Here is a 25,794-nt window from a genome sequence, read left to right on the forward strand (position 1 = left end):
GCACAAAGTGATATATAACACTACAAGAACTCTGGAGCTTACTACGGAATCGTGCTTTTTATTTACAACTCAAATGCTTATTTGACCGTGCAATGAGTGAGGTCCACAAAAGACTTATACAATGGTATCCATGTAACGAGCGTTAGGTTAGCAGATCCCAGACTCTAAAAGCCTTAGGTCACTAGGCACAAAGTCCCCTAAGAACTTAATAACTCGAATACCAAAGAGCCCACTCTTGATCAATTATGCAAATTTTTTTTTTCCTCTGAGCAAGTGCGTTTCGCTCCATCTTGCTCAACCCTAGACTACTCGCATAACATGCGAGCCGGCTACTAGCCATTTGACGCCTAGCCACAACTAGCAACAAATTCCATTTTTACTCCATTTTTTTTCTTTTTCATGCCTTTACCACTAAGAACCTATTATCAAATTCTAAGCATAATAAATAGATTATCCTCGAAAATAATCAGATCATAACAACAATCTAGTCCTTAAGCATTCTCTAAGACTTAGTAACAATACAAGTGCTTCTAGCATGCATATCAACCTACACAACTTAATATCACTTTAATGCTATCACTACACTCGCATCAATATCACAAGTCAGTCGATAAATCATTGCAAAAGGGATCATGGTATATGCATGAGCTATATGATATGACAAACAAATAAAGCTATATATAAAAAAAACTATATGGCAAAAATTATGCAACTATATGAACTAACTATCATGAATATGCAGCTATATGACACACACAAAATATTCCTTAACTACCACCCCCAAACTTAAAATCTTCACTGTCCCCAGTGAAGGTAGTAGAAAGGAACACAGGGTATACCTACTCGGAGTCATCATCATCATCACCCTCAGTGGGTGGAGTATCAGGCGGCGGGTATGCAGAGTCCTCACCAAAAACTGGCCACTGGATATCAGCTCCAAGGCCTCGAAAAGCAGTCCCTAACGCAAGGGTGAGCTCCTGAGCAAACCTGCTCTGCGTCTCATACATGGCATCCATCCGCCGTGAAAGCCTCCTATACTGGGCGTCACCCATCCCAGCACCCTCCTGAGCTCTCGAAGAACTAGCCTCACCACGCCCTGGCCTGGCCATAGTAGCACCTCGTGCTGGACGCCCTCCTGGAAGACGATAACCCAGCCCATGCTCCTCAGGCTCACCACCGGTCCACTCCTGCATCCCATTCAGAGTGCCAGAATCTATCGGAGCTGCTGGCAACTGCAACTGCTCATGAGCCGGCCAGTTCACTCCTACTGCTCGGCATAGCTTTGTAACCGTGGATGCATAAGGGATGTTCATATGCTTTGCTCCCCTCAAAAACTTCAGAATTCCTTGGTAGATAAACTCACCAAGGTCCACATAGTATTCCTCATTCAGAATTCCCCACAACAATTGTGCTCTCTCAACTGTGACCTCATGTGCATGTGAAGAAGGCAAAATATTAGCACATATAAATGCATTCCATGCACGGGCATACCTGTTCATGGCGATCGCCGGAAAGTGACGATACTCATTATTGGCTGGACTGCGGTTCCAAACTGTGCCCGGTCGATAGAGAGTCGCACAAATCAAATCCAAGTCAAAGTCCTCAGCAGTCTTTTCATTCCAGTTCTCCTCCTCGGGCTTTCTCTCTCGCTGTCCAATCACACGGCGAATCGCCGCAGGATGATAATCAACCGTCAGCCCACGAACTACAGAAAACCCATTCTTTTCAGCCTTCGCGTTCGCGTAGAACTCGCGAACAACACTCATCGGTACTGCTTCGGGTGACTCACAAAAAGCTATCCACCCCTTCTCTGCAATCATGGGCAACAACTCACCATCCCTCCCTGATGGTAAAAACCCCCTCTCCTTCAGAATCGGCTTCCCCAACAGCCTAGTGTACTCCTCCTCCGCAGCTCTGTCAGTTAACCGAGGCCTTGCAGCAGTACCCCTTGATGAATCAGCAGTAGGAACTGTGCTGCTGCTATCAATAGTGCGTGCTCTCTTGGGTGCCATTGATTTGTGAATAAAAGTGTGTAAGAACTGATTTTTGATGTTTATGAGAGGGTTTAAGTGTAGGAAGTTGTGGGAGATATGTAGGATAGGTGTATGTATATATAGGGTGTGGAGTAGGTTAAATTAGATTAGGAGTGGGGTTGAGGGATAAAATCATGGGGTAATGGGAAAAGAATTCGTGGGTTTATGGGCTGTAATGGGTTTTTGTGTTTTTGTTTTTTTTGTTTTTTTTTTTTTTGAACTGTAAAAAATTTTCTGGAACTCGACCCCTGCGCGGCCGCTCAGCATTTCTGCGCGGGCGCGCAGAGGGTCTCTGGAATTTTTTTTTTTCAGCCCCTGTTTTCTGATTTTTTTGTGTTTTTGGATAGGTTATTAACTTCTAAGGGTTCCTGTAACAACAATTCATGGGTTGCCTCCCACGCAGCGCTTCTTTTTCGTCATTAGCTTGACGTTCCGTACCTTTCTCAAATAGTCAACAAAATGGCACTAACCACCTCTCGGTTTGCCATGTCCCCATAGTAGTGTTTCAACCGCTGACCGTTAACCTTGAATGCTTGGTCCGAATCATTCTCAAAAATTTCCACCGCTCCATGTGGAAACACAGTTTTGACAATAAAAGGTCTAGACCACCTTGATTTCAACTTCCCAGGAAAAAGTCGGAGCTAAGAGTTGAATAACAGAACTTGTTGCCCTGGCACAAATAACTTAGGATGTAACTTCCTATCGTGCCACCTCTTCACCTTTTCCTTATACATTTTGTTATTCTCGTACGCTTGAAGTCGAAATTCATCAAGTTCATTAAGCTGAAGCATTCTTTTCTTACCAGCTGCATCTAAATCCAGGTTCAATTTCTTCAATGCCCAGTAGGCCTTATGCTCAAGCTCCGCCGGTAGATGACATCCCTTACCGTACACCAACTGAAACGGTGACATCCCAAGTGGAGTTTTGTATGCTGTTCTGTAAGCCCAAACAGCTTCATCGAGCTTTAAAGACCAATCCTTCCTTGACGGACAAACAACCTTCTCTAGAATGCACTTTATCTCTCTGTTAGACACTTCTGCTTGACCATTTGTTTGCGGATGATAGGCAGTAGCTACTCGATGATTCACATTATAATGCTGCATCATAGAAGTGAACTTTCGGTTGCCAAAATGCGATCCTTCATCACTTATGATTACCCGAGGTGTTCCAAACCTTGTGAAAATTTGCTTATGAAGAAAATTTAGCACTGCCTTTGCATCATTTGTCGGTAAAGCTTTAACTTCGACCCATTTTGAGACATAATCGACTGCCAGCAAGATGTACTGATTATTGCAAGATGAGATAAAAGGCCCCATGAAATCGATCCCCCATACATCAAAGACCTCGACTTCAAGCATCACATTTAATGGCATATCATCCTTCCTTGACAAATTTCCCACTCTTTGGCAACGATCACACCTTAAAACAAACTGATGAGCATCCTTGAACAAAGTAGGCCAGAAAAAACCTGCTTGCAGAATACGAGCTGCCATCTTCTCACCTCCATAGTGTCCACCATAAACCGTGGAATGGCAGTCTCGTAATATCCCCTCCGTCTCACAGAACGGGATACATCTCCTGATGATCTGGTCAGCTCCCTGTCTAAACAAATATGGTTCATCCCACATATACCACTTCACCTCATGCAGAAACTTCTTCTTTTGAGCGGATGTCAAATTAGGAGGCATTATATTGCTGACAAGATAGTTTACAATATCTGCAAACCATGGTTCTTCCTCCTGAATTGCAAACAACTGCTCATCCGGAAAAGATTCATTGATTAACGTCCTATCTTGTGAAGTAAAATCGGGATTCTCCAACCTAGAGAGATGGTCAGCTACTTGATTCTCAGTACCTTTTCTATCTTTGATCTCTAACTCAAATTCTTGAAGTAAAAGCACCCAACGAATGAGTCTCGGCTTCGAATCCTTCTTAGAAACCAGATAGCGAATAGCTGCATGATCAGTGAATACTGTCACTTTCGTACCAAGCAGATAAGATCGAAATTTCTCAAAGCCAAAGACTATAGCCAAAAGCTCCTTCTCAGTAGTGGTGTAGTTCAATTGGGCCCCATTTAAAGTCTTACTCGCATAGTAGACCACATGGAAGAGATTTTTCTTGCGCTGTCCCAGAACTGCACCTACCGCATAATCACTCGCATCACACATCATCTCAAACGGTTCTGTCCAATCTGGTGCTGTAATAACTGGTGCCGTGATCAAACTCTCCTTGAGAGTCTCGAATGCTGCCAAACATTCATCATCAAATTTAAAAGGCACATCTTTCTCAAGTAAATTGCACAACGGCTTCGATATCTTTGAAAAGTCCTTGATGAATCGCCGATAAAAACCCGCATGACCGAGAAAACTACGGATTCCTTTCACCGAATTAGGTGGGGGAAGATTTTCAATGACTCCCACCTTGGCCTTGTCCACCTCCAGACCTTTGCTAGAGACCTTATGCCCAAGGATAATGCCTTCACGCACCATAAAATGACATTTCTCCCAATTAAGCACCAAATTAGTTTCCACGCATCTTTTGAGTACGACGCGCAGATTATTTAAACATTCATCATATGAGTGTCCAAAGACGGAGAAGTCATCCATGAACACTTCGACGTTATTTACAATCATGTCAGAGAATATAGCCATCATACATCTCTGAAAGGTGGTCGGGGCGCCACATAACCCAAACGAAACTCTACGAAAAGCAAATGTGCCAAATGGACAAGTGAAGGTAGTCTTTTCCTGATCTTCTGGTGCAATACAAATCTGATTATACCTGGAATAACCATCCAGAAGACAAAAATACTCATGTCCCGCCAATCTGTCAAGCATTTGATCAATAAATGGAAGAGGAAAGTGATCCTTTCTTGTGGCTTTGTTCAATTTCCTATAATCCATGCATACTCTCCATCATGTAACTGTTCGAGTAGGGATGAGCTCATTCTTTTCATTTGCGACCACAGTGATACCTCCCTTCTTAGGAACACATTGCACGGGGCTCACCCACGAGCTGTCAGAAATAGGATAAATGATGCCTGCATCTAGCCATTTCAGAATTTCTTTCTTCACCACCTCCTTCATGATCGGGTTCAGTCTTCGCTGCTGTTCCACAGTTGGCTTACTTCCTTCCTCTAGCAGAATTTTATGCATACAATATGAAGGACTTATCCCCTTGATGTCTGCTATGGTCCATCCTATAGCCGATTTGAATTCTCTCAAAATCCTTAAGAGCTTGTCTTCCTCACTACCTGAAAGGTCAGCTGAAATAATAACAGGTAACGTAGATGAATCACCTAAAAAAGCATACCTCAAGTGTTCATGTAATGGTTTGAGCTCTAAGGTAGGCGCTTCCTCTATTGATGGTTTGAGCTTCCCTTCAGCGTTCTTGAGGTCAGAAGTACCAAGAGATTCAAATGGTATATCCAGCTTTCGCTTCCAGGGAGAAGCGTTCAGATATTGTAATTGCTCGTTGCTATCTTCATCATCACTGTCAAATTCCCCCACTAAGGCCTTTTCCAATGCATCAGACATTAGCATGTGATCGAGTTCCGAAGTAACCGCAGAATCAATCACATCTACTTTTAAGCACTCCTCATCTTCTGTAGGGAATTTCATTGCCTTGAATACGTTGAAGGTCACATCCTGATCTTGGACCCGCATAGTAAGTTCCCCTTTTTGCACATCTATCAAGGTACGGCCAGTAGCCAAGAAAGGCCTCCCCAAGATTATGGGAATCTTCTTATCTTCCTCAAAATCCAGAATAACATAATCTGCAGGAAAGAAGAGCTTATCCACCTTGACGAGCACATCCTCAACTATGCCCCTTGGGTAAGTAATGGAACGGTCAGCCAATTGTAGCGACATGTATGTGGGTTTTGGATCAGGCAGATCCAGTTTTTTAAAGATCTACAAGGGCATCAGATTAATGCTTGCTCCCAAATCACAAAGGCACTTGTCAAAAGTTAGATTGCCAATGGTGCAAGGAATGGTGAAGCTTCCTGGATCTTTCAGTTTTGGTGGTAACTTTTGCTGCAGAACAGCGCTGCATTCTTTCGTGAGAGCAACGGTTTCAAGGTCATCCAGTTTCACCTTCCTTGAAAGAATAGTCTTCATAAACTTTGCATAACTAGGCATTTGTTCCAGAGCCTCAGCGAAAGGTTTATTGATGTGAAGTTTCTTGAACACCTCCAGAAACTTCCCGAACTGTCTATCCAGCTTTTGTTGCTGCAATCTCTTAGGAAAAGGTGGTGGAGGATAGAGCTGTTTCTCCCCTGTATTAGCCTCAGGCAGAGTGTGTTCAACAGTAGTCTTCCTTGGTTCCGCCGCTTTCTCCTTTTGCTTAAATTCTTCATCTCTAACTTCAGCTTCGACTTCTTTTGCCTTTTCAGCATCAGCTACTTTTCCAGACCTTAAGGTAATAGCCTTGACTTGCTCTTTAGCTTCCTTCCTGCCTGGTACTTTCGTGTCACTGGGAAGAGTGCCAGGTTGACGATTGAGCACTGCATTGGCTAATTGACCGATTTGATTTTCCAAGGTCTTGATAGAAACCGCCTGACTCTTGCACAACAGCTTAAGTTCCTCAAAATCAGCACTAGTAGGTGCAGCTGCACTTCCTTGTTGAGGATATGATTGCCTTGTAGCATACTGCTGTGGTTGCTGGAATCCAGGTGGGTTAAACTGTTTACTTACTCCTTGCTGATATGTTGGCTGAATAGCATTTTGATTATTCCCCCAGCTGAAATTTGGATGATTTCTGTTGTTAGGATGATAGGTCGCTGGCACAGGCTGCTGTTGTTGCTGATAATTATTCACATACTGAACAGATTCGTTGACAAGAGAACACTGATCCGTAGCATGAGAACCTGCACAAAGCTCACAAACCATAGCTATTTGATTAACTCCATACGTAGCCAGAGAATCAACCTTCATTGATAGCGCTTGGAGCTGGGCTGCAATAGCGGTGGCTGCATCAACTTCCAGAATACCCGCGACCTTGCCTGACGTCATCCTCTGAGTTGGGTTTTGATGCTCATTTGCAGCCATCGTCTCGATAAGATTATACGCCTCAGTATAGCTTTTAGCCCATAAGGCGCCTCCAGCTGCTGCATCGAGCATGGGCCGAGATTGGCCCCCCAAACCATTATAAAAACCAGTGATTACCATCCAATCCGGCATTCCATGATGTGGACATTTTCTCAACATTTCCTTGTAGCGTTCCCAAGCCTCGCACATAGATTCTCTAGGTTGCTGCGCAAACTGAGTAAGAGCACTCCTCATAGCAGCAGTCTTTGCCATTGGATAAAACTTCACCAGAAACTTTTGCGCAAGATCTTGCCACGTAGTAATTGACCCAGCTGGTTCAGAATGTAACCAGTCTTTAGCTTTATCCCTCAGTGAGAATGGGAAAAGCCTCAACTTGATAGCCTCATCAGTCACGCCATTATACTTAAAAGTGCTGCAGATCTCGACAAAATTCCTTATGTGCATGTTGGGGTCTTCAGTTGCCGCTCCTCCAAAAGAAACAGAATTCTGCACCATCTGAATAGTGCCCGGCTTGATTTCAAAGGTGTTAGCTTGAATAGCCGGATGAAGGATGCTTGACTGAATGTCATCAATTTTAGGCCGAGAAAAATCCATAAGAGCTGGATCAGCTTGAACAATACGATCTCCCATGTTTACTGGTTCTTTCTGCTCAGTTCCTGAATCCTAATCCTCAAAATCTAACTTCTCCGGTGTATCAAGAACTTTGTCTTTCTCCTCAGCTGTATCTAAGGTCCTCTTGCGAGCACGAGAACGAGTTTGCATAAACGTTTGCTAAAGTACCTGAAACACAACCGAAAAGAGTAATTAACTACTACGTCCTAATCACTGAGTCCTAATGACCAATGATGGTAAGTACATAAACTAAACAAATACGCCGAGTCCCCGGCAGCGGCGCCAAAAAATTGTTAGGGCGAAATCACGCACTAATATTCACGCAAGTATACGCGTTCGCAAGTAATATAGAATACTTTCTAGTTCGTTCCCTCAGAGACTCAGACTAATTTATTGTCTAATTTAACTCACTCACCAATGTATGACTACTTCTCAATGTTAAGATAATAACACTTAAAATTGTTGATTAAATATTAACTATAATTAACTACTTAATTAACCACTTAACTAACACTTCAATTTATCAATAATAAAACACTCATGAGATCACAACTTCATTATTACTTCCTTCTATAGCCATAGTTATTACCTTTAGCATGTGACAGTGATGATATTAATCGAATAACACGAAACTGATAAAAGCCAACTTTCATTGTACTAATACCATTCTACCAAACATCCACAATTAAGATAGAAGTTGAATAGTCATCAATTATGTTGAGTTCCTATATGTCTACAGAAATTGACAACACAACGATTTAAGCACAAGTTATCCCTTTTTGATTACATAGGGCAAATAAAACTGTTAGAGTTACCCACTAATCATGCACAACGTACATGAACCTATGCTAGCATGGCAAGTTCTAAATCTCAAGATCCACCGTCGCTTCACAAGAGATTAACACCCTATCTTATATGTTCGCGACGCACATAAGACGAATATGCACAACCAATACTAGATATCATGCAATCATCACATACTAAAGTATTAAACAATTAACTAAAGAATTCCATAATAAATCCGTTGCAATCCCATGATCACGATTAGCCCATAATAGAACTTATCGCCATCATGGGTTCATATGAAATCATGATAAACAAACACAAGAAAATAATAACTAAACTGATTATATTAAAACAGAGTACGTCACAAGAGTAAATAAGTCAAAGCAAGAAAACTAGCATCCAACGTTACAACGAAACAAGAATCACAAGAATATATGCTTCCTCTTCGTTGCTGTGTGCTAAATCGGTCTTCTTCCTTATCGCCTTCGCTTCTTGCAAAACACAATCTAAAACATAATCTCCTCTTAATACTCTTAATAATCTCTGAAAAACGTCTCAAATCTACTTATATAATAGTCCCATAAAACTCAGATTACATAGAAGTTGGAAGCCAAACAGAAGTAGAAGTCTAAAATAATATATCTTTTTCCCCGACCCTGCGCGGCCGCTCAGCATTTTTGCGCGGGCGCACAAGGCTGCTGTGCGGCCGCTCAGCATTGCTGCGCGGGCGCGCAGGACCCTACTGGAAAAATTCCAGGTTTGCTCCGTTTCTTCGCCGTAATCTGCCCGTTCTTTTCCTCTCGTAATGGTGAACACATGCCAAGGCTTATTCTTGATGATTCCTCCTCCGAAATGCAACTAATACCCTGAAATGCATAAACACTAGAAAAACGCATCAAATACACAAAATACTTGATTTCAAGACACCAATTTAAGCCATTTTAAGACGTTCTAAGTGGTATAAAATGCCACTTATCAGTAGTCACCACAGTTTCAATAACATCAGAGTTTAATCCATCAGAGTTTGCAGTATCAGGATTTACAGAATCAGAATTTAAAACTTCATTCTCGAATCTCAGCTGATCATGATCATTGAAATCTTCAAGTCCAGTAATCTTCTTATCATCAAAAGAGACATTGATAGATTCCATGACAACCCTTGTTCTTAAATTGTAGACTCTGAAGGCTTTTGTAGAAAGTGGATATCCAACAAAAATTCCTTCATCAGCTTTTAAATCAAATTTGGATAGCTGTTCGGGATGAGTCTTAAGAACAAAACACTTGCATCCAAATACATGAAAATACTTCAGATTTTGCTTCTTTTTCTTCACCATCTCATATGGTGTTTTTTCATGCTTGTTAATGAGTGTTGCATTCTGAGTAAAACAAGCAGTCTGCACAGCTTCAGCCTAAAAGTAGGTTGGCAACTTTACTTCATCAAGCATAGTTCGTGCAGCTTCAATAAGAGTTCTATTCTTTCTTTCAACAACTCCATTTTGTTGTGGAGTTTCAGGAGCAGAAAATTCCTGTTTTATTCCATGGTCTTTGCAGAACTCTTCCATGAACAAATTCTTGAACTCAGTGCCATTATCACTTCTTATGATCTTCACAGAATCTTTGACCAATTTATCCAGTTGCTTGACATGATCAATCAAGATAGATGCAGTTTCACTTTTTGTGTGCAAGAAATACACCCATGTGTATCTGGTGAACTCATCCACTATGACCATAACATATTTCTTCTTTGTAATAGACATGACATTAACTGGACCAAATAGATCAACATGTAGTAGATGATAAGGCTCAAGAATTGATGATTCAGTCTTGCTCTTGAATGAAGATTTTCTTTGTTTTGCCTTCTGATATGAATCACAAAGGCCATCAGGAGCAAATGCTGATTTTGGCAATCCTCTCACAAGATCTTTCTTGACTAGTTCATTTATATTGTTGAAATTTAAATGAGGGAGTTTCTTGTGCCAATCCCAGCTTTCTTCAATTGATGCTCTACTCAACAGACAGATTGCAGAACCATCAGTACTTGTTGAAAGATTGGATTCATAAATGTTACCATGCCTGTATCCTTTCAGAACAACTTTGCCTGTAGATTTGCTTACAACTTCACAGTGTTCTTCAAAGAAATCCACATGATAACCTCTGTCACAGATTTGACTCACACTCAGCAGATTGTGTTTAAGTCCTGAGACCAGAGCTACTTTTTCAATGATGACATTCCCAAGATTGATATTGCCATATCCTAGAGTTTTTCCAATGTTGCCATCTCCAAAAGAAATACCTGGGCCAGCTTTCTCCACAAAGTCTGATAGCAGGGCTTTATTTCGAGTCATATGTCCTGAACATCCACTGTCCAGAACTAGGATGTTCTTCATGTTGCCCTGCAATCACAAAGACCACTAATGATTAGTTTTAAGGACCCAGACTTGCTCGGATCCTTTGGCCTTTTTAAGTTTGTTAACATTTGCAGCGGATTTAGCATCAGAGTTTATGTTAACAGTTTTCTTATCAGAATTTGCAATATCAGACTTTGCATCAGAATTTATACTAGAAGGAATAATGCTAACTTTCTTTACAGAAGGTTTTATTAGATAATAATCATAGTACAAACTATGATATTCCTTACAAGTATAAATGGAATGCCATAAACTACCACAATGAAAACAAGGATTTTTTGGCTTATATCTAACAGAATGACTCTTAACTCCTGATTTTGAAGGTAAGGAGTTTATATTCTTATTCTTCCTGCAAAAAGAAGCCAGATGGTTAGAATTTCCACAGTTATGACATGTTTTTCTTGGAGCATTAGGAACATGCTTATAATTGTTACTTTTGTTCACACCTTCCTTTCCATTCCTATTTTTCATAGGTGACTTTACCTTGTTTACATTCTTAACATCTTTCAGCTTATGCTTAAGCTGCTTCTTTGTCATTAAGCCTATGTTAACTTCAGTTGGCTTATCCTGTTTAGGTTTGTCAGAAGTTACTTTCTCCTTAACTTCTGATTTATCAATATCAGACTTTGCAGTTACAAACTTAACAGGATTTACCTTTGGTTTTTGTTTAACAACTATATGCTCAGTTTCTACAGTTTCCTTATTGTTCTTACCATCTCCATAACCTAAGCCCTCTTTCCAGTTTCAACTACTAAGAATATCTTGAGTTGCTTTACCAGAGCTAGTCCAAGTTCTGATAATCTCTCTTTCCTTTTCTAACTCAGTTTTTAGAGATTCATTCATTTTTAACACTTCATCCCTAACATAAAAGGCATCATCTCTATCTTTCTGAGTTTGATGGAACATGACTAACTCTTTTTCTAAAAAATCATTCCTCTTTTTATAAGCAAGATTTTCAGAAGTTAATCTTTCACATGTTAAAGTTTGATCTTTATAACTAATGAACATGGTTTTAAGATATCTTCTTAACTCAGTAATATCATCAGTATGAAAGGCATAAGTAGTTTGAGGTACCTTTAAGTCAGCAGTATCAGAACTGCTATCAGCATTTACCATCAAGGCATAGTTTTCCTCATTCATAGAATCTGAAGCATCTGACCAGCTTTTCTTCTTTGTGATAAGAGCCTTGTATTTATGAATTTTCCCTTTTCTGCAATCTGGAGATATATGGCCTTTCTCACCACAGTTGTAGCATTTAACATTTGAGTAATCTCCTATGTCAGACTTTCCTCCTTTGCCTTCAGATTTTCTGAAACCTTTCTTTTCAGAACTTGCACCTTTCCTGGGAAACTTCTTTCCTCTTCTGAATTTCCTGTATGCAATCTTTGTGATTCCTTTCACCATAAGAGTACACAGCTTCATCATCTCCTCATCATGGTCCATCTCAGGTATACTTTCAGTCTCTGAGTCATCATCACTATCAGAACTTGATGACTCGGTATCAGACTTTGTGATGAGAGCTTTTTCCAGGCAGCTACTTTGGGACTTTCCTCCTCAGCCACAAAGGCAACTGTTCTTGACTTTCTTCCATTCCTCTTGCTTCTTTGTTCCATCTCAAGTTCATGAGTCTTGAGCATCCCATAAATTTCATCAAGAGTTGTTTCATCAAGATTATAGTTATCTCTTATTATTGTGGCCTTCAAATCCCATCTTTTAGGAAGAGCTAACAGGAACTTAAGATTTGAATCTTCAATATCATACTTTTTGTCAACTAGTGACAAATCATTCAAGAGTTTGACAAATCTGTCATATAAATCAGTTAATGACTCATCAGGTTTTGAGTCAAAGTGCTCATACTCTTGAGTGAGTATTGTCTTCCTGTTCTTCTAGATTGAATCAGTTCCCTGGCACCTTGTTTCCAAAGCATCCCATATCTCTTTTGCAGTCTTGTAGTTAATTACCCTATTTGACATGACATTATCAATGGCACTATGCAGCAAGTGTCTTACCTTTGCAATCGATGAGATATCTTCAGTAGTGTATTCACTTTTCTCCTTGGGTACAGACTTTGCTGGCTGTCCTGTAACTTCCACAGAGAGTTTGGTTGGCATATGTGGTCCTTCATAAATCCTGTCAAGATATTCTGGATCTGTAGCTTCCAAAAATATAGCCATCTTCACTTTCCATATGGAATACTCAGAAGGTTTCAACATGGGAACTCTTATAGTCTCATATCGACTATGAGTTACAGTTTTTGGAGGTTCTTCAGTTTTGGTGGGCTTGGTTGGAGTTTCTTCTTCAGAGATGATTGATTTTGGATCTTAAACTGTTTGTGTGTTAACAGAAGGCTCTGATACCACTTGTTAGGTCACACACACTGTAGAAGGGGGTTGAATACAGTGTTTAACACAATCAAATCGAATATAAGAACTTAAGTAATATAAAATAGATTTTATTCGACACAATAAACTCTGTTACAATATGGAACTGTCCTCCCTCAGTGATGAACAAATTATCACGAGAGCTGCTAGAGTTACAAAGGATAATAACTTCGATAATCGTAACACTTATAGTGTAAACTCTATGCCTGTGTTTATATACTACACAGTTACAAGATAATCTTTTAATTGATATGGAATATAATTCTGCTTCCTAAAATATATCAACTAGTTATCTTTTCTTTTAAGTATTCTATTCTTCATAGAATTCCTTCTTCATGCACAATTCTTTCTGTCTTAGTCTCGATCTTCTTTCCTTTCAATCAGCCGCCTTCCGTATCTGAAAGTCATCTTAAGTCCTGATATTATCTCCTGATAAATATCTTCTGAACCTTAAGTTCTGATAACTTAAGTTCTGATATCTTAAGTTTTGTCTTCAGTATAAGTGCTGATTTCCAGTTAAGTACTGATTTGTCCTGTTATGTAAGATCCGAAAACTAAACACAAATCATATTACACATGACATTATCAAATATATCTAACATGCGGTGATATTGTGGTGTGAGCTTGATGTGTCTAAAATTGTTGCATATTCTGAAGGTAATATCTGACTTGGCATAAACTATTATATTTGAGATATTTTGTATTGTCGATCATTTAGGTGTATTAATGTAGTTGCATATTGCATGGGTTAGATGGATTTTGTGGGTACATTCACTATAAGCCCTCATGAGACCTTACTCGTCCACTAGAGCTACCTTAGGGTTTAAAGTGCTTGTTGCATATGTCAAATGCAACCGTGATCGACTTACGAAAGTGGTATTAGTTAGTAGTTTACTATATTAGTTTGCACGAGGACGTGCAAAATACTAAGTGTGTGAATATTTGATAGAGTATATATTTATATAGTGGTTACTCCAATAGAAACCAATTTAAAATAGAAACTACAAACCAAATAATTTTTTAAAAAAAACTAATTCGAAATATAACACATATGGTATGCAAATCGATCGTTGAGAGATTAGAAAATACAGTGAAATCAGATTTAAAAAAAACTTACGGTTTGACTGGAAAAATCAAATTAAAAACGGAGGGGAAAAGCTGAAATTGGGTGTGGGAGGGTGCAGAGTAGTTGGGTAAGGTGATTTAGGGGGGAACATTAGATTAGGTAGATCTAATGGCTTAGATTAGTTCCTAGTTTCTATTTTAATTTTAGTTTGTATTTGATAATTCCCCTATTTATATATATTTTAAAGAATTTTATTCTGATATTTATAATGTTATATCATTAATTGGATATTATTAATTAGAGTATAATATTTTATGATAGGAAATAAAGAATTCCCAACTTTAGATGGAATTGGACTTATTTGGACTTAAATCATAAGAAAATTCGGATTTATTGGGCTGCACACGCATACAACACTATTTGGGTCGTAACTTGAGTTTTAGACATCAGAATTGGTTGATCTTATAGCTCATGCGAAGCTAACAGAATTATCTACGGTTTAGAAGTGGTCACCAAGATTCCAACTGGAGAAGCCCAGAATCAGGCCTGGAAGATAGTCTACGAATTTTACATCAAAGTCCAATTTATTTTGGGGAAAAGTATTAAAACTCTTTATTATATATTAGGTTTTATATATTGTATATAGAGAACCATGACATATTGTATAAAAGAATATAACAAAGATATCCATTATTCTTGAGAGAGAAGAGAGAAAGGCAGCTAGAGAGCGAGATTGAGAGGAGCGAAGGGATTTGTCCAGATTTCAAAGTAATTCTTCAAGTTGTATTCTATGTATTCAAATTCTTAACTCATGATTTGTGGTTTTAATATATATTTATTTTCTTCATATATCATGAGTAGATAATCCATTTATCCAAGAGTTTGGTAGTATTCATTGGCTTGTTGTGTTGTTTAGTTGTATTATCATTTTCTTGTGATTGCTAATTTGTCATTGAGGGCTTAACACAATTAAGGGAGTCGCGAAGAGCTGGGAGCAGCTCTGAAAAGCGACGCCTACTTAAAAATTCGCTTTCAACAACGTCAACAACACCACGAAAAAAGTAAACTATGGTTTACCACTGATCTGATCATAGGTCAAATACAACCCGTTCGCGCCAGGTCTTTGATTGTATCTATAGGAATGATAACGAATCGGGAGAGGAGTTGTAATTCTAGTACATGATATGATATACACAATTTAAGTATTGGATCGGAAGATTAATATGCAAATTGTGAAACATGTAATCCTTGGTTTTTAATAGTCTATAATTGTACTTTGTATGATCATGAGAGTGTTTTTCAAGGGATAATTATAAGCACTATAATCTACCTTGGAAAATGATTATATAAACATTAGAAGGATTATTTTTAACAAAATAAGAGACACAAATTATACATTCACGATAGCCATTGGAGAACCCTTATTCTTCGATTGTTTCTTTCATATAACTTATCTAACTTTTATTTGTTTATTAGATTAAATTAGTGGATAGTTAAAACACCCACAAAATTATTCTCCACACTTCTGAACTATAAGAGATAAAAGACTTGAAATTGATGTTGATATCAGTCCTTCCCCGCGAACGATACTCTAAAGATACACTTCAACATATTGGCGCTGCTGCCGGGGATTCTTTATAAAGAATAAAATCCTTTATAAAGTTGGTACTAGTAGATAGTATAAGGTATTCTCAAATTGATACTAGTAGATAGTATATGGTATGATATTAGTTTCCTCGAGGACGAGTAAAGGATAAGTTGCGGGGTATTTGATACACGCCAAATATATCTATTTTTTATGTCAAATTGGTCCTCATTTATTCTTATTTTTTGATGAATTTGTTCTCAAGTAAGATTATTATAGTTGTTTGGTTGAATGGTGCTAAGTTATATTTTTGTTGATGATTGTAGCGTTTAATGGATACGAATGATCGTGCAAAAAGAAGCCATGAAGAAAGGATGTTTTGGTGGAGAGAAAAGAAAGACATATAAAGCTTCTCTTGAGATCTCAAGGCCTTGACTTGAAACTCAAGGCCTTTACGCAAACAGTGGGCATCTTAAGGCCTTACTTCACTGCTCAAGGCCTTTACAGGAGTAGAAGTACAAAACTCAAGGCCTTTATCTTGATCTCAAGGCCTTAAAGTCTGACAGAAAATTTACGCTGTACTCCAGAGATTTTTTAGGAGAGAAGAGAAGAGAATAGATGAGAGTAGAAGAGAAGATAAATAGTAGAAGGAAATAAATCAGTCGTGTGCTCTCGAGTTTTTGTAAAAAGGAAAAAGGAGAGAAAGTGACCATGAAAAAGAAGATAATGTGAGGGGATCTTTCCAAATCTTCCCATTTTTGGGAAGCAAGTTTTGGGGGGAATTATAGAAAATTTTCTCTCCTGATCACTTCTCTCTCGCCAAAAAACTCGGGAGTATGCTTAGGAAGGAAAATTTTAAAATTATATTTTCTCTTCTCTTCTCTCCATTTTCAAACTCTGGAGTACATCGTTAGTTTTGAGAATTTTATTATTGGGCTTGTAACACTTTCCTATATCTTTTAAAACGCTTATTATAGCCCATTAATATATATTAACATAATGAGGAGGGTTTTAATATAGATGGCGTATACGAGAGATAGAGAGGCTTGGTGAGAGATTTTGAGTAAGGATTGAAGGGATTCCATCCAATTCTCAAGAGATTCTTCGAGTTGTATTTTCTTTACTCTAAACTCTTGTACCCATGACGTTATTTATCAATATATGTTTGTTTTCTATCTTTATGATGAGTAACTAATTATCTAATTCGAGAATTAGGTATATTCGTTGGTAATATATGTTTGTTTGATTGTAATGCGAATTCTCTACTTTGCTAATCTATCATTGAGGACTTAATATAATTAAGGGAGTCATAAACCTTTAATTGTATCTATAAGAGTTGTGATGAATTGGGAGAGGAGTCATAATTCTTATTCATGATATGATATACATAGTTTAATTATTAATTGGGAGATTAATATGCGAGCTATGAAACTTATAATTCTTGGGTCTTAATAGTTTATAGTTATATTTCAATTGATCATGAGAGTGATTTTGGGATATAGTTGTAGGCATTATTTTATATCTTGGGAGAGAACAATGTAAACTTTAGAAGAGTTGTTTTTAGCAAAGTACGAGGAGTAGATATCGCAATACATCAACATTCATTGAACCAATTGAAGAACCCTAGTTCTTGGGTTGCTTTTCATTATTTATAAATCTTTGTTTTAATTGCTTATTAGTTTAATTTAGTTAATCACAACACACCAATTATTTGTATACACTTCTAGACATTAAGATATCATGTAATTGAATTTATATTGATTTAGTATTTTCCTGAGAACGAACTACACTGATTTATCCCACAACATCTACTCATTTTTAAATTATAGTAACAATTTTATATTAGGATGTAAGTAGAATTTGATCGTATTGCAGACACAAGTTGCATGATTTTCATCAAATTGAGACATGAGTAAAAATTAATCAGATTGCAAATACGAGTATACGACATTTATAAGCTGGCATTACTGCAAAGCATTGTACAGTTGCCAATAGCTTAAACTTAAAAGATCGACATTGTTCAACTTCGAACTATTTTATATATAAAAAAAAAACACAATCACAAAACACCAATTTAACTTGCACTCGGGTTAACAGACTTTTAAAAGCCAACAAATTAAAGCTAGTGGTTCTTAGGACCCAAAAGCGCGAGAAGGAAGGTTCTGTAGTGGCCTGAAGTCTCCGATTGCACTAGATCATTTAAAGTCTTCCCGTATTTCTTGTGGTATTCAGCCTTTATGTATTGCATATCAATCTCAGTCCTGGTCACAATAACCCTGATAAGTTTTGTATCATCCGTACCCAACCCTTTCATTGCTTTGTTCAACGCCTGCAAATCATTAGGAAAATCAGATTTGTACATACAACTTGTACTTTTTCCAACACCTGCAACCTCATTGCGGAGAGAAAAAGTTCAAAAATAGGAACAGGGGAGGCAAATCCTTATACCTTGGCAAAATGCTTATAAGGATTCTTTGCGCAGCCTAGGATTGACAAAAGCGCAAGTTCTAGTTTCCCTGATGTTTCATTCTTCACTGCCTGCCAAAATTTCAGTTTGTCAAGGTGTATAATCATGAGTCCAGACTCCAGATATAAGGAAAGAAAAAAACAAGAGATTAAAGTGTGTACCTTATTCAGTGAGTTTCCGTACATATCATGGTATGCAGAATTGACAGCAATCAGATGTGCTGGACTCCGCTCGCTAAATATACCAACAAATATTTTTTCGTTAGTCCCTAATTTCTTCTCCCCTGCTTTAAAAAGAGCCTTTGCATCTTCCGCAACTAGACCTCTGTCAATTTCCATGACATGATAACGTGGTGCAGTTAAGTATGCAAGCAAGATCTGCATAAATTATTGAACATGTGAGGAAAGAAGAAAATTAGGTAAACTAGTAACTGAAAGCGGGAAGATGATTTACCTTTTGATGATCACCAGTTGTTTGTAGTTCTATATCACGCTCAATATGAGTTCCAAACTTTGAATAATATATCTGTTTCAATGTCTGTAATTGAGGAACTGTACGAGTGCATATCAATTCAGTCGCAGCTTCAAGATTAAGAAAATCCGGAGATAGCGCCTCGTTTAATATAATTGCATCCCTGCTTGCTGGCTCATGCATCCACAGCAAAACAGCTGTCTGATGTATACATGTGTTAATTTCGACAAAGGCGTTGTAGTGCAAAAAAAAAAACTAAAAACTCAAGTAAACATGAATGTTGTAAAAGTAAATCATTTTAACCTCTACAAGTGCTCTACCAAGAAAAGGAATGTAATCCCTCTATGGCAGCTCTATGCCTCTATCTATGATGTGTTTTAGCACAATTTTCTTGGGATTAATTGTATAGTTCATTCAGAATTAAACAGTAACTAAGAGAACCTTTTTTTTTTGGTTTAGTACCTCTAATTTTCCTCTAAGCTCTGAAGCTAGCTTTGTTAGAAGGTCAGTAGAGTACATTGTGCTGTACTCTTGTTGGATCAGAGCACGCTGCATCGCATCACGATGAGCAAGAATTTTGATTACAGCTTCATTATCACATCCAAATCCTGCATATAGAGAATGTGAAGAAACTTAAAGCTGAAAACCAGATAAGAACCACGTACAGTATATGGGATTCATAATTCATGTTGCAAACTACAAACCATTAATGTTTAGAAAGTCTGATTTACACGGTTTTTAGTTGATGTATACAAATTTAAAATTCAAACCAGTAACTTATTTTTTTAATCTTGGTTACAGTTTCACTAGTTGCTTGTTTTTGCTCTTAAAAATTTTCCGAAGCATAATTTTGTTTCACTTGGTTACAGTTATACTAGTAACTTATAATGTTGTCGATCAGGACCTATTAGTACACTTGGGAACAAAAATATGCTTGATTAATTAGTATCTACATTTGAAACATAGGTAGAAACATCAAGATGCCGAATCGGATCCTAAATGTATATGTTTCTATACTTGCTCTCTAACATGAATCTGAAAGTCCAAGTTATCGGGAAGTCGGTTGAAATTTAAATCTTGAAATAACAACATAAGTACCTAACAAACTCTTGGATCTTCAATTAGATCACTACTACTTGCTAGTCAAACAAACTAAGTATGTTTTCAGTGTCAACACAAAAAATGATCAAAAGTACATACGTAAGTATCATTAGAGAATTACGAAAGAACTCCGTTAATATAAATATTATTAGAGAAATGGGAGGAGAGTTGCGTAATGATACGTACCCTTAAAAGCGCGGTAAAGTTGAATGGCATCATCTCTGGGGGAGGTTGGAATAAGGGATAGGCTTAAACTTGACATATTTCCCTGTTAATAATATTTGTATGAGTTTCAGATGTTTGTTGGACAAGTAGACAGACAATGGTAGTATATAATACATTCAGTTTAACTGGTTTTTTGTTTATGTTGACGTTAGGTAAAGTCTATGTCAACTTGCATTAATACATTTACTTTCGATTTGTTTCAATGTTTGCGCGTTGTTTAACTAAACCAATTATTCTATCAATGTCGGAACCGCGTGAAACCCTTTCATGTTATAATATATTCATAAACCCAGACTGACCATCCAAAAACGATTCGAGTCAATTAATCATATTAAACTCCAAAAAATTGTCTCCCTAAAATTAAACCCCCGACACCACGGACAAATGAACTAAATATTCACGTTTAAAATCGTTATAAATTCCTAAAATTATTAGATATATTCCTATAGCTCATTTACTATATTCGATCAATATTCTAAACATTAGCGATTTTTAAAAAAAATCTCCGATTAATATTTAAAAAATATTTGGCTAATTTAATTTTTGAAATCCGATTAATATTTATAAATTATTTTTGAATTATAAATTTCATAATAAATAAGATAAATATATTAAATATTATTAAAATAATTAAATATATCCGATTTTTGTTCCGATTAATTCCGATTTACCGATTAATCTCTAATCGGAACCTAACTGATTAGTATCGATTACTGATTTTTACAACCATGTTTTTGATAGGTCATAGAATCGTAATACAAGACTCGTAATATAACTAACCCAAATAAATTCAGAAATGAGGTAGGGCCCAAATAAGAGCACACGACCCCAGATGGCAGTGGGCCCCAGGAGGTCTTATCACATCAATATATTTCTTCAATAATTAGTTTGTGAGTACGAGCTATATACCGTAACTATTGGACACACACTCTCATGCACATATGGCATATGCAAAAAACACCACAGCACACTCCTGTAACAGAGGACACCTGGACACTTGTCATCATTATCATGGATGTCCAGGTGCTCAGGATCCAGGACCTTCCAACGGTCCAGATTAGAGGTACCAACCCTAAACTCTAGTTGAAAGCCTATAAAAATTTCCTAAAAAGACATTTTTGGGTTATATTCTTTACTCACATACACACCTATACACACACCACATATATAAGTAATTCCTATTTTTATCCTTTTTTTCCAAAACCCTATCACGACATTTTGGGGTTATATTCTTTACTCACATACACACCTATACACACACCACATATATAAGTAATTCCTATTTTTATCCTTTTTTTCCAAAACCCTATCACATCCTCAAGCCGGAGGTGCCGCGGGGGACGCCTGACAAGACTGTCGCGTGCCTTTCAAATAATAATATCTAATAAGTCCCTCTAATAATGTAGTAAGGTAAGTCAGAGTCGATCCCACAGAATAAAATGTATCAATCACTGGTAATTATTGACTTGATTTAACTAAGTAAGTAACACAATAAAAATTGAGAGATTTTTTAACTAAAATTATACTAAAGCAAATATATTGTATTAATCAAATAACTAATGACATCTGGAATTAAGTATCCCCACTAGCATGAATCAATGCAATTATGATTTCTCGCCCCAATCAATCATATACTACTCAAGAGGAAAGATGTTCCCTATAAAATACCAATAACATTTCTTGAGTATTAATGGATTCTCTAAGATATAATTAAGCCTATTTTCATGTTATCATGCAATTTAGAGACATTAAACACAACATCCTAACTTCCTAACAATATGTTGTATCTACTTTCATGGAGAATTTCATCTTATTATTAGATAAATCACAACCACCTAGGTTCAACTTTTGTTGATAAATAGATATTATGTTCAAATAATACACATCATTACGTCTGACATGTAATTGTTAATTAATCATAACTCAATAAGTAGAGCATGTAATATAACTAAATTGGAGGATTGGGAAAATAATATATCAATCATAACTAGGGTTTAATTTAACCCTAGATTAAAAATCTATGTTGTGCAAGACATGCCTGTGTAATAACAAGACTAAGTCACATTGACAACCCCAATATTTAGTTGTATGATAGTCTAAATCTGTATTATGTATTATATTTATTGAGTCTGTAAAATGGTTAAAAGATTAGACTGGTGTATTTTTCTGTAAACAGTTTTAAGCCTAAGAATAAACTCTGGAAGAAGATCAAGCAAGATCACGCCTTAGAGAAAAGATAAAAAAGCTTGGAGTTGAATAAATCTGTTTTATGAAAAATGTTCTAAGTCAAGATATCGACAAGTCACATATCAAGTTATATAGAGACGTCATTCGAGAACTCCAGAATGACTTATCGAGAAGTCCAAAATAGCTTATAGAGAAGTCTCAGAGATATCGACAAGATAAATGAAGATGTGAAGATTGGAGATATCGACATATTATTTCTGCATGTAGAGAACTCAGAGATATAGATAAGTCAAATGAAGGTGTGAAGATTGGAGATATCGACAAATCAATCTCTTATTAGAGATATCAGAGATATCGACAAGTCAAAATGCATATAGAGATCTAAGAGACATAGATAAGTCACTTCTACATGTAGAGATCTAGAGACCTCGACAAGTCAAGTACACATGTAAAGATCTAGAGACCTCGACAAGTCAAGTACATGTATAGAGATCTAGAGACCTCGATAAGTCTAATACAATTATAAAGAACTCAGAGATCTCGATAAGTCATTATACTTATCGAGATGCCACTTCTCTACAGAACAAACTGGAGATCTTGATATGTACCTTAAATAATGTAATGCAGACAAGTTAAATATTCAAGATTATCAATCACCAAACAATCTATTCACTTAGATTGGAAATTCTACAAAAGCAGTTTGAAGAGTGCAAGATCAAGGGCCAAGATTAACTGACAAAGGATGGTCACAAACCTACAAGATTTGCAAAGATTTATTAATCCAAAAATAGAAAGATCCAGAGATAGCTTAGAAAAGGGTTTAGTACATCTTATTGCATGTTGTATAAACCTGTGTTTACTAATCTATAAAGTAAATACTGGTCCTTTATTTTTAGAGGGAACAAACAGATCTAAAATTTCTTGTACTCTCTCAAGAAAGAAATCGAGTTCTTATATTTTTAAGAACACAAAATTTGTAGTAAGACAAACTTAATTATTACAGATTAAGTGAGTTTGGAAATAATGTGTTTGCTATGCATGTTTTTTTATTCTGCTCACATAATATCTTTACAAATTGTAAACTGCTTTGTTCACCATATCCAAACAAGTTTGAAAAAAGCTAAAAATCAAGGAAACACATTCACCCCCTGTGTTGCACTTAATATCTAACAAGTGATATTAGAGTAAAATCTTAAAGAAAACAGATAAAGATCTTGGAAGTATGAGTTCACATAAATTAAGTAGCATCAAGATACCGGCCTTTGATAGAGCCAAGTACACACTATGGAAAAAGAAGATGATACTGTTTATAAGGATAGCCAATCCATTATATATCCAGATTCTAAAGAATGGCCTTTTCACTCCCATGGAAAGGGTTAAGGAATCTACATATGTAGACATGGTAATTCCAGCTCATTATACTCCTAAAGACCCCCCAAAATACACAGAAACTGAACAAGATAAAGTCTCTCTAGACAATGGCTTACAATTAATTCTGATAGAGTCACTTGATAATGTGATGTACAATAATATTGTCAACTGTGACACAGCCAAACAGATCTGGGAGAAAAAAGAGATTATGTGTGAGGGAACAGAGGAAGTTAGGTCAAAGCAAAGAAGAATACTGGTGTCTCAGTATGAGGGTTTTATGGCCAAGCCTAAGGAAGGATAACTGATGTTTTTGAAAGGTTTAACAAATTGATAAATGACTTGTGTTAGGTAATGAATACAACACAGGGGGTGAATGTGTTTTGGTTATTTTTAAGGCTTTTTGAATGTTTGTTACTTGGTGAGCAAATCAGATTAGAAATGCAGTAATATTATGTTAAATGAAATTAAAATAGTGCACACAATATTTCAAAACTCACTGAATTTTGTATTAAAATCAAGCTAGTGTTTTGCTACAAATTCTAGGTTCTTTGTAAGTAAAGAACTCAGCTTCTTCCTTGAGAGAGTTACAAGAAATCCTAGATCTGTTTTGATACTATTAAAAATAAAGGACCAGTGTTTACTTTATAGATTAGTAAACACAGGTTTACACAACATGCAATAGATTGAGCTAAACCCTACTTTAAGTTATCTCTAAAGCTTTCCATTTCTGGCTTAGTGTATCTTTGCAAATCCTGTGAATCTGTGGCTTTTCTTTTTCAGTTAATCTTGGCATTTGATCTTGTACTCTTCAAGCTATTTTTGTAGACTTTTCAATCTATGTGATTAGATCGTTTGTTGATTGACTTGAATATTTAACTTGTCTACATTCTGTACTTGAGCTTCATGTAGAGATCTCCAGTTTGGTGTATAGAGAACTAACATCTCGATAAGTATAATAGCTTATCGAGATCTCTTAGTTCTCTATGAGTGTGTTAACTTGTCGAAGTCTCCAAGTTCCCTATAAGTAAATTTGGCTTGTCGAGGTCTCTGAGTTCTCGATAGGTAACTTTGACTTATTGAGATCTCTGAGTTCTTTATAAGTGAAGTCTGCTTTTCGAGGTCTCCAAATCTCTGTATGTAGAAATAACTTGTCGATATCTCTAATCTTCATATCTTCATTTAACTTATCGATATCTCTTAGTTCTCGATATGCAGAAATGACTTTTCGATATCTCCAATCTTCATATCTTCATTTGACTTGTCGATATCTCTGGGACTTCTCGATAGACCAATTTGGAATTCTCGATAGACAAATTTGGACTTCTCGATAAGTCATTATGGAGTTCTCGAATGACTTCTCTATATGACTTGATCCGTGACTTGTAGATATCTTGACTTAGAATGTTTTTCCCAAAACAGATTTATTCAACTCCAAGCTTCTTCAAAATTTCTCTGAGGCATGATCTTCTTGATCTTCTTCCAGAGTTTATTCTTAGACTTGAGACTGTTTATAGAAAAATTCTCCAGTCTAATCTTTGACATTTTTATAGGCTCAAATAATACAGTACATAATACAAATTTATATTATCATACAACTAATTCTTAGGGTTTTCACTTTGACTTAGTCTTTTTATAGTACATGCATGTCTTGCACAACTATCTTCCCCAATTTGTAAGAATATTGCTTATAATAAATTCATGCCTGGTAACAAGACTAACCCCAATTTTCAATAAATAATAAAACATTACATATAAAACTGACAAAAATATAACTTTTATACATTAAGTGATTACAAGAGTTTGTAAGATACATTCATCACACAATTTTTTCATAGCCTGTTTCCTCTCTAATGAGGTCCTTTAAGTCTACAAGTACTTACAATTCTTCTATGATTTGATTCCCACTTAGAGCTTCCACAAGCCTGAGCCACTCATCTAGTGAATAACCATTCAAGTAACCAACTCTGAACCTTGGGAATCTGCCAACCTTGATGTTTAGAAAGTGTCCATCTTTTGATATTCTGCTCATCCCCTTTGCCTTGAGTTCTTCAGA

The 25,794-nt window shown here is 36.8% G+C and overlaps 1 protein-coding gene and 1 non-coding gene across 2 annotated transcripts; one reads left to right on the plus strand and one right to left on the minus strand.

Annotated features, from left to right (window-relative positions):
* Positions 1–7,211: 7,211 nt before the first annotated feature.
* On the plus strand, positions 7,212–7,318 carry LOC141715455 (small nucleolar RNA R71). The gene has a single exon (XR_012572218.1). It is a non-coding gene; the product is annotated as a small nucleolar RNA R71 (small nucleolar RNA).
* A 10,483-nt stretch (positions 7,319–17,801) lies between these two features.
* Positions 17,802–20,320, minus strand: LOC141712981 (annexin D5-like). The gene is made up of 6 exons (XM_074516151.1): positions 20,145–20,320; positions 19,320–19,465; positions 18,840–19,058; positions 18,548–18,763; positions 18,368–18,457; positions 17,802–18,248 (listed from the first exon to the last, which is right to left on the minus strand). Exons 1-6 carry the CDS (start codon positions 20,218–20,220, stop codon positions 18,042–18,044), a joined length of 954 nt encoding a protein of 317 aa, XP_074372252.1. The 5' UTR covers positions 20,221–20,320; the 3' UTR covers positions 17,802–18,041.
* Between the last annotated feature and the right edge of the window lie 5,474 nt (positions 20,321–25,794).

Source organism: Apium graveolens, chromosome 3, assembly GCF_009905375.1.
Source record: "Apium graveolens cultivar Ventura chromosome 3, ASM990537v1, whole genome shotgun sequence".
In the NCBI taxonomy this organism is placed as follows: domain Eukaryota; kingdom Viridiplantae; phylum Streptophyta; class Magnoliopsida; order Apiales; family Apiaceae; genus Apium; species Apium graveolens.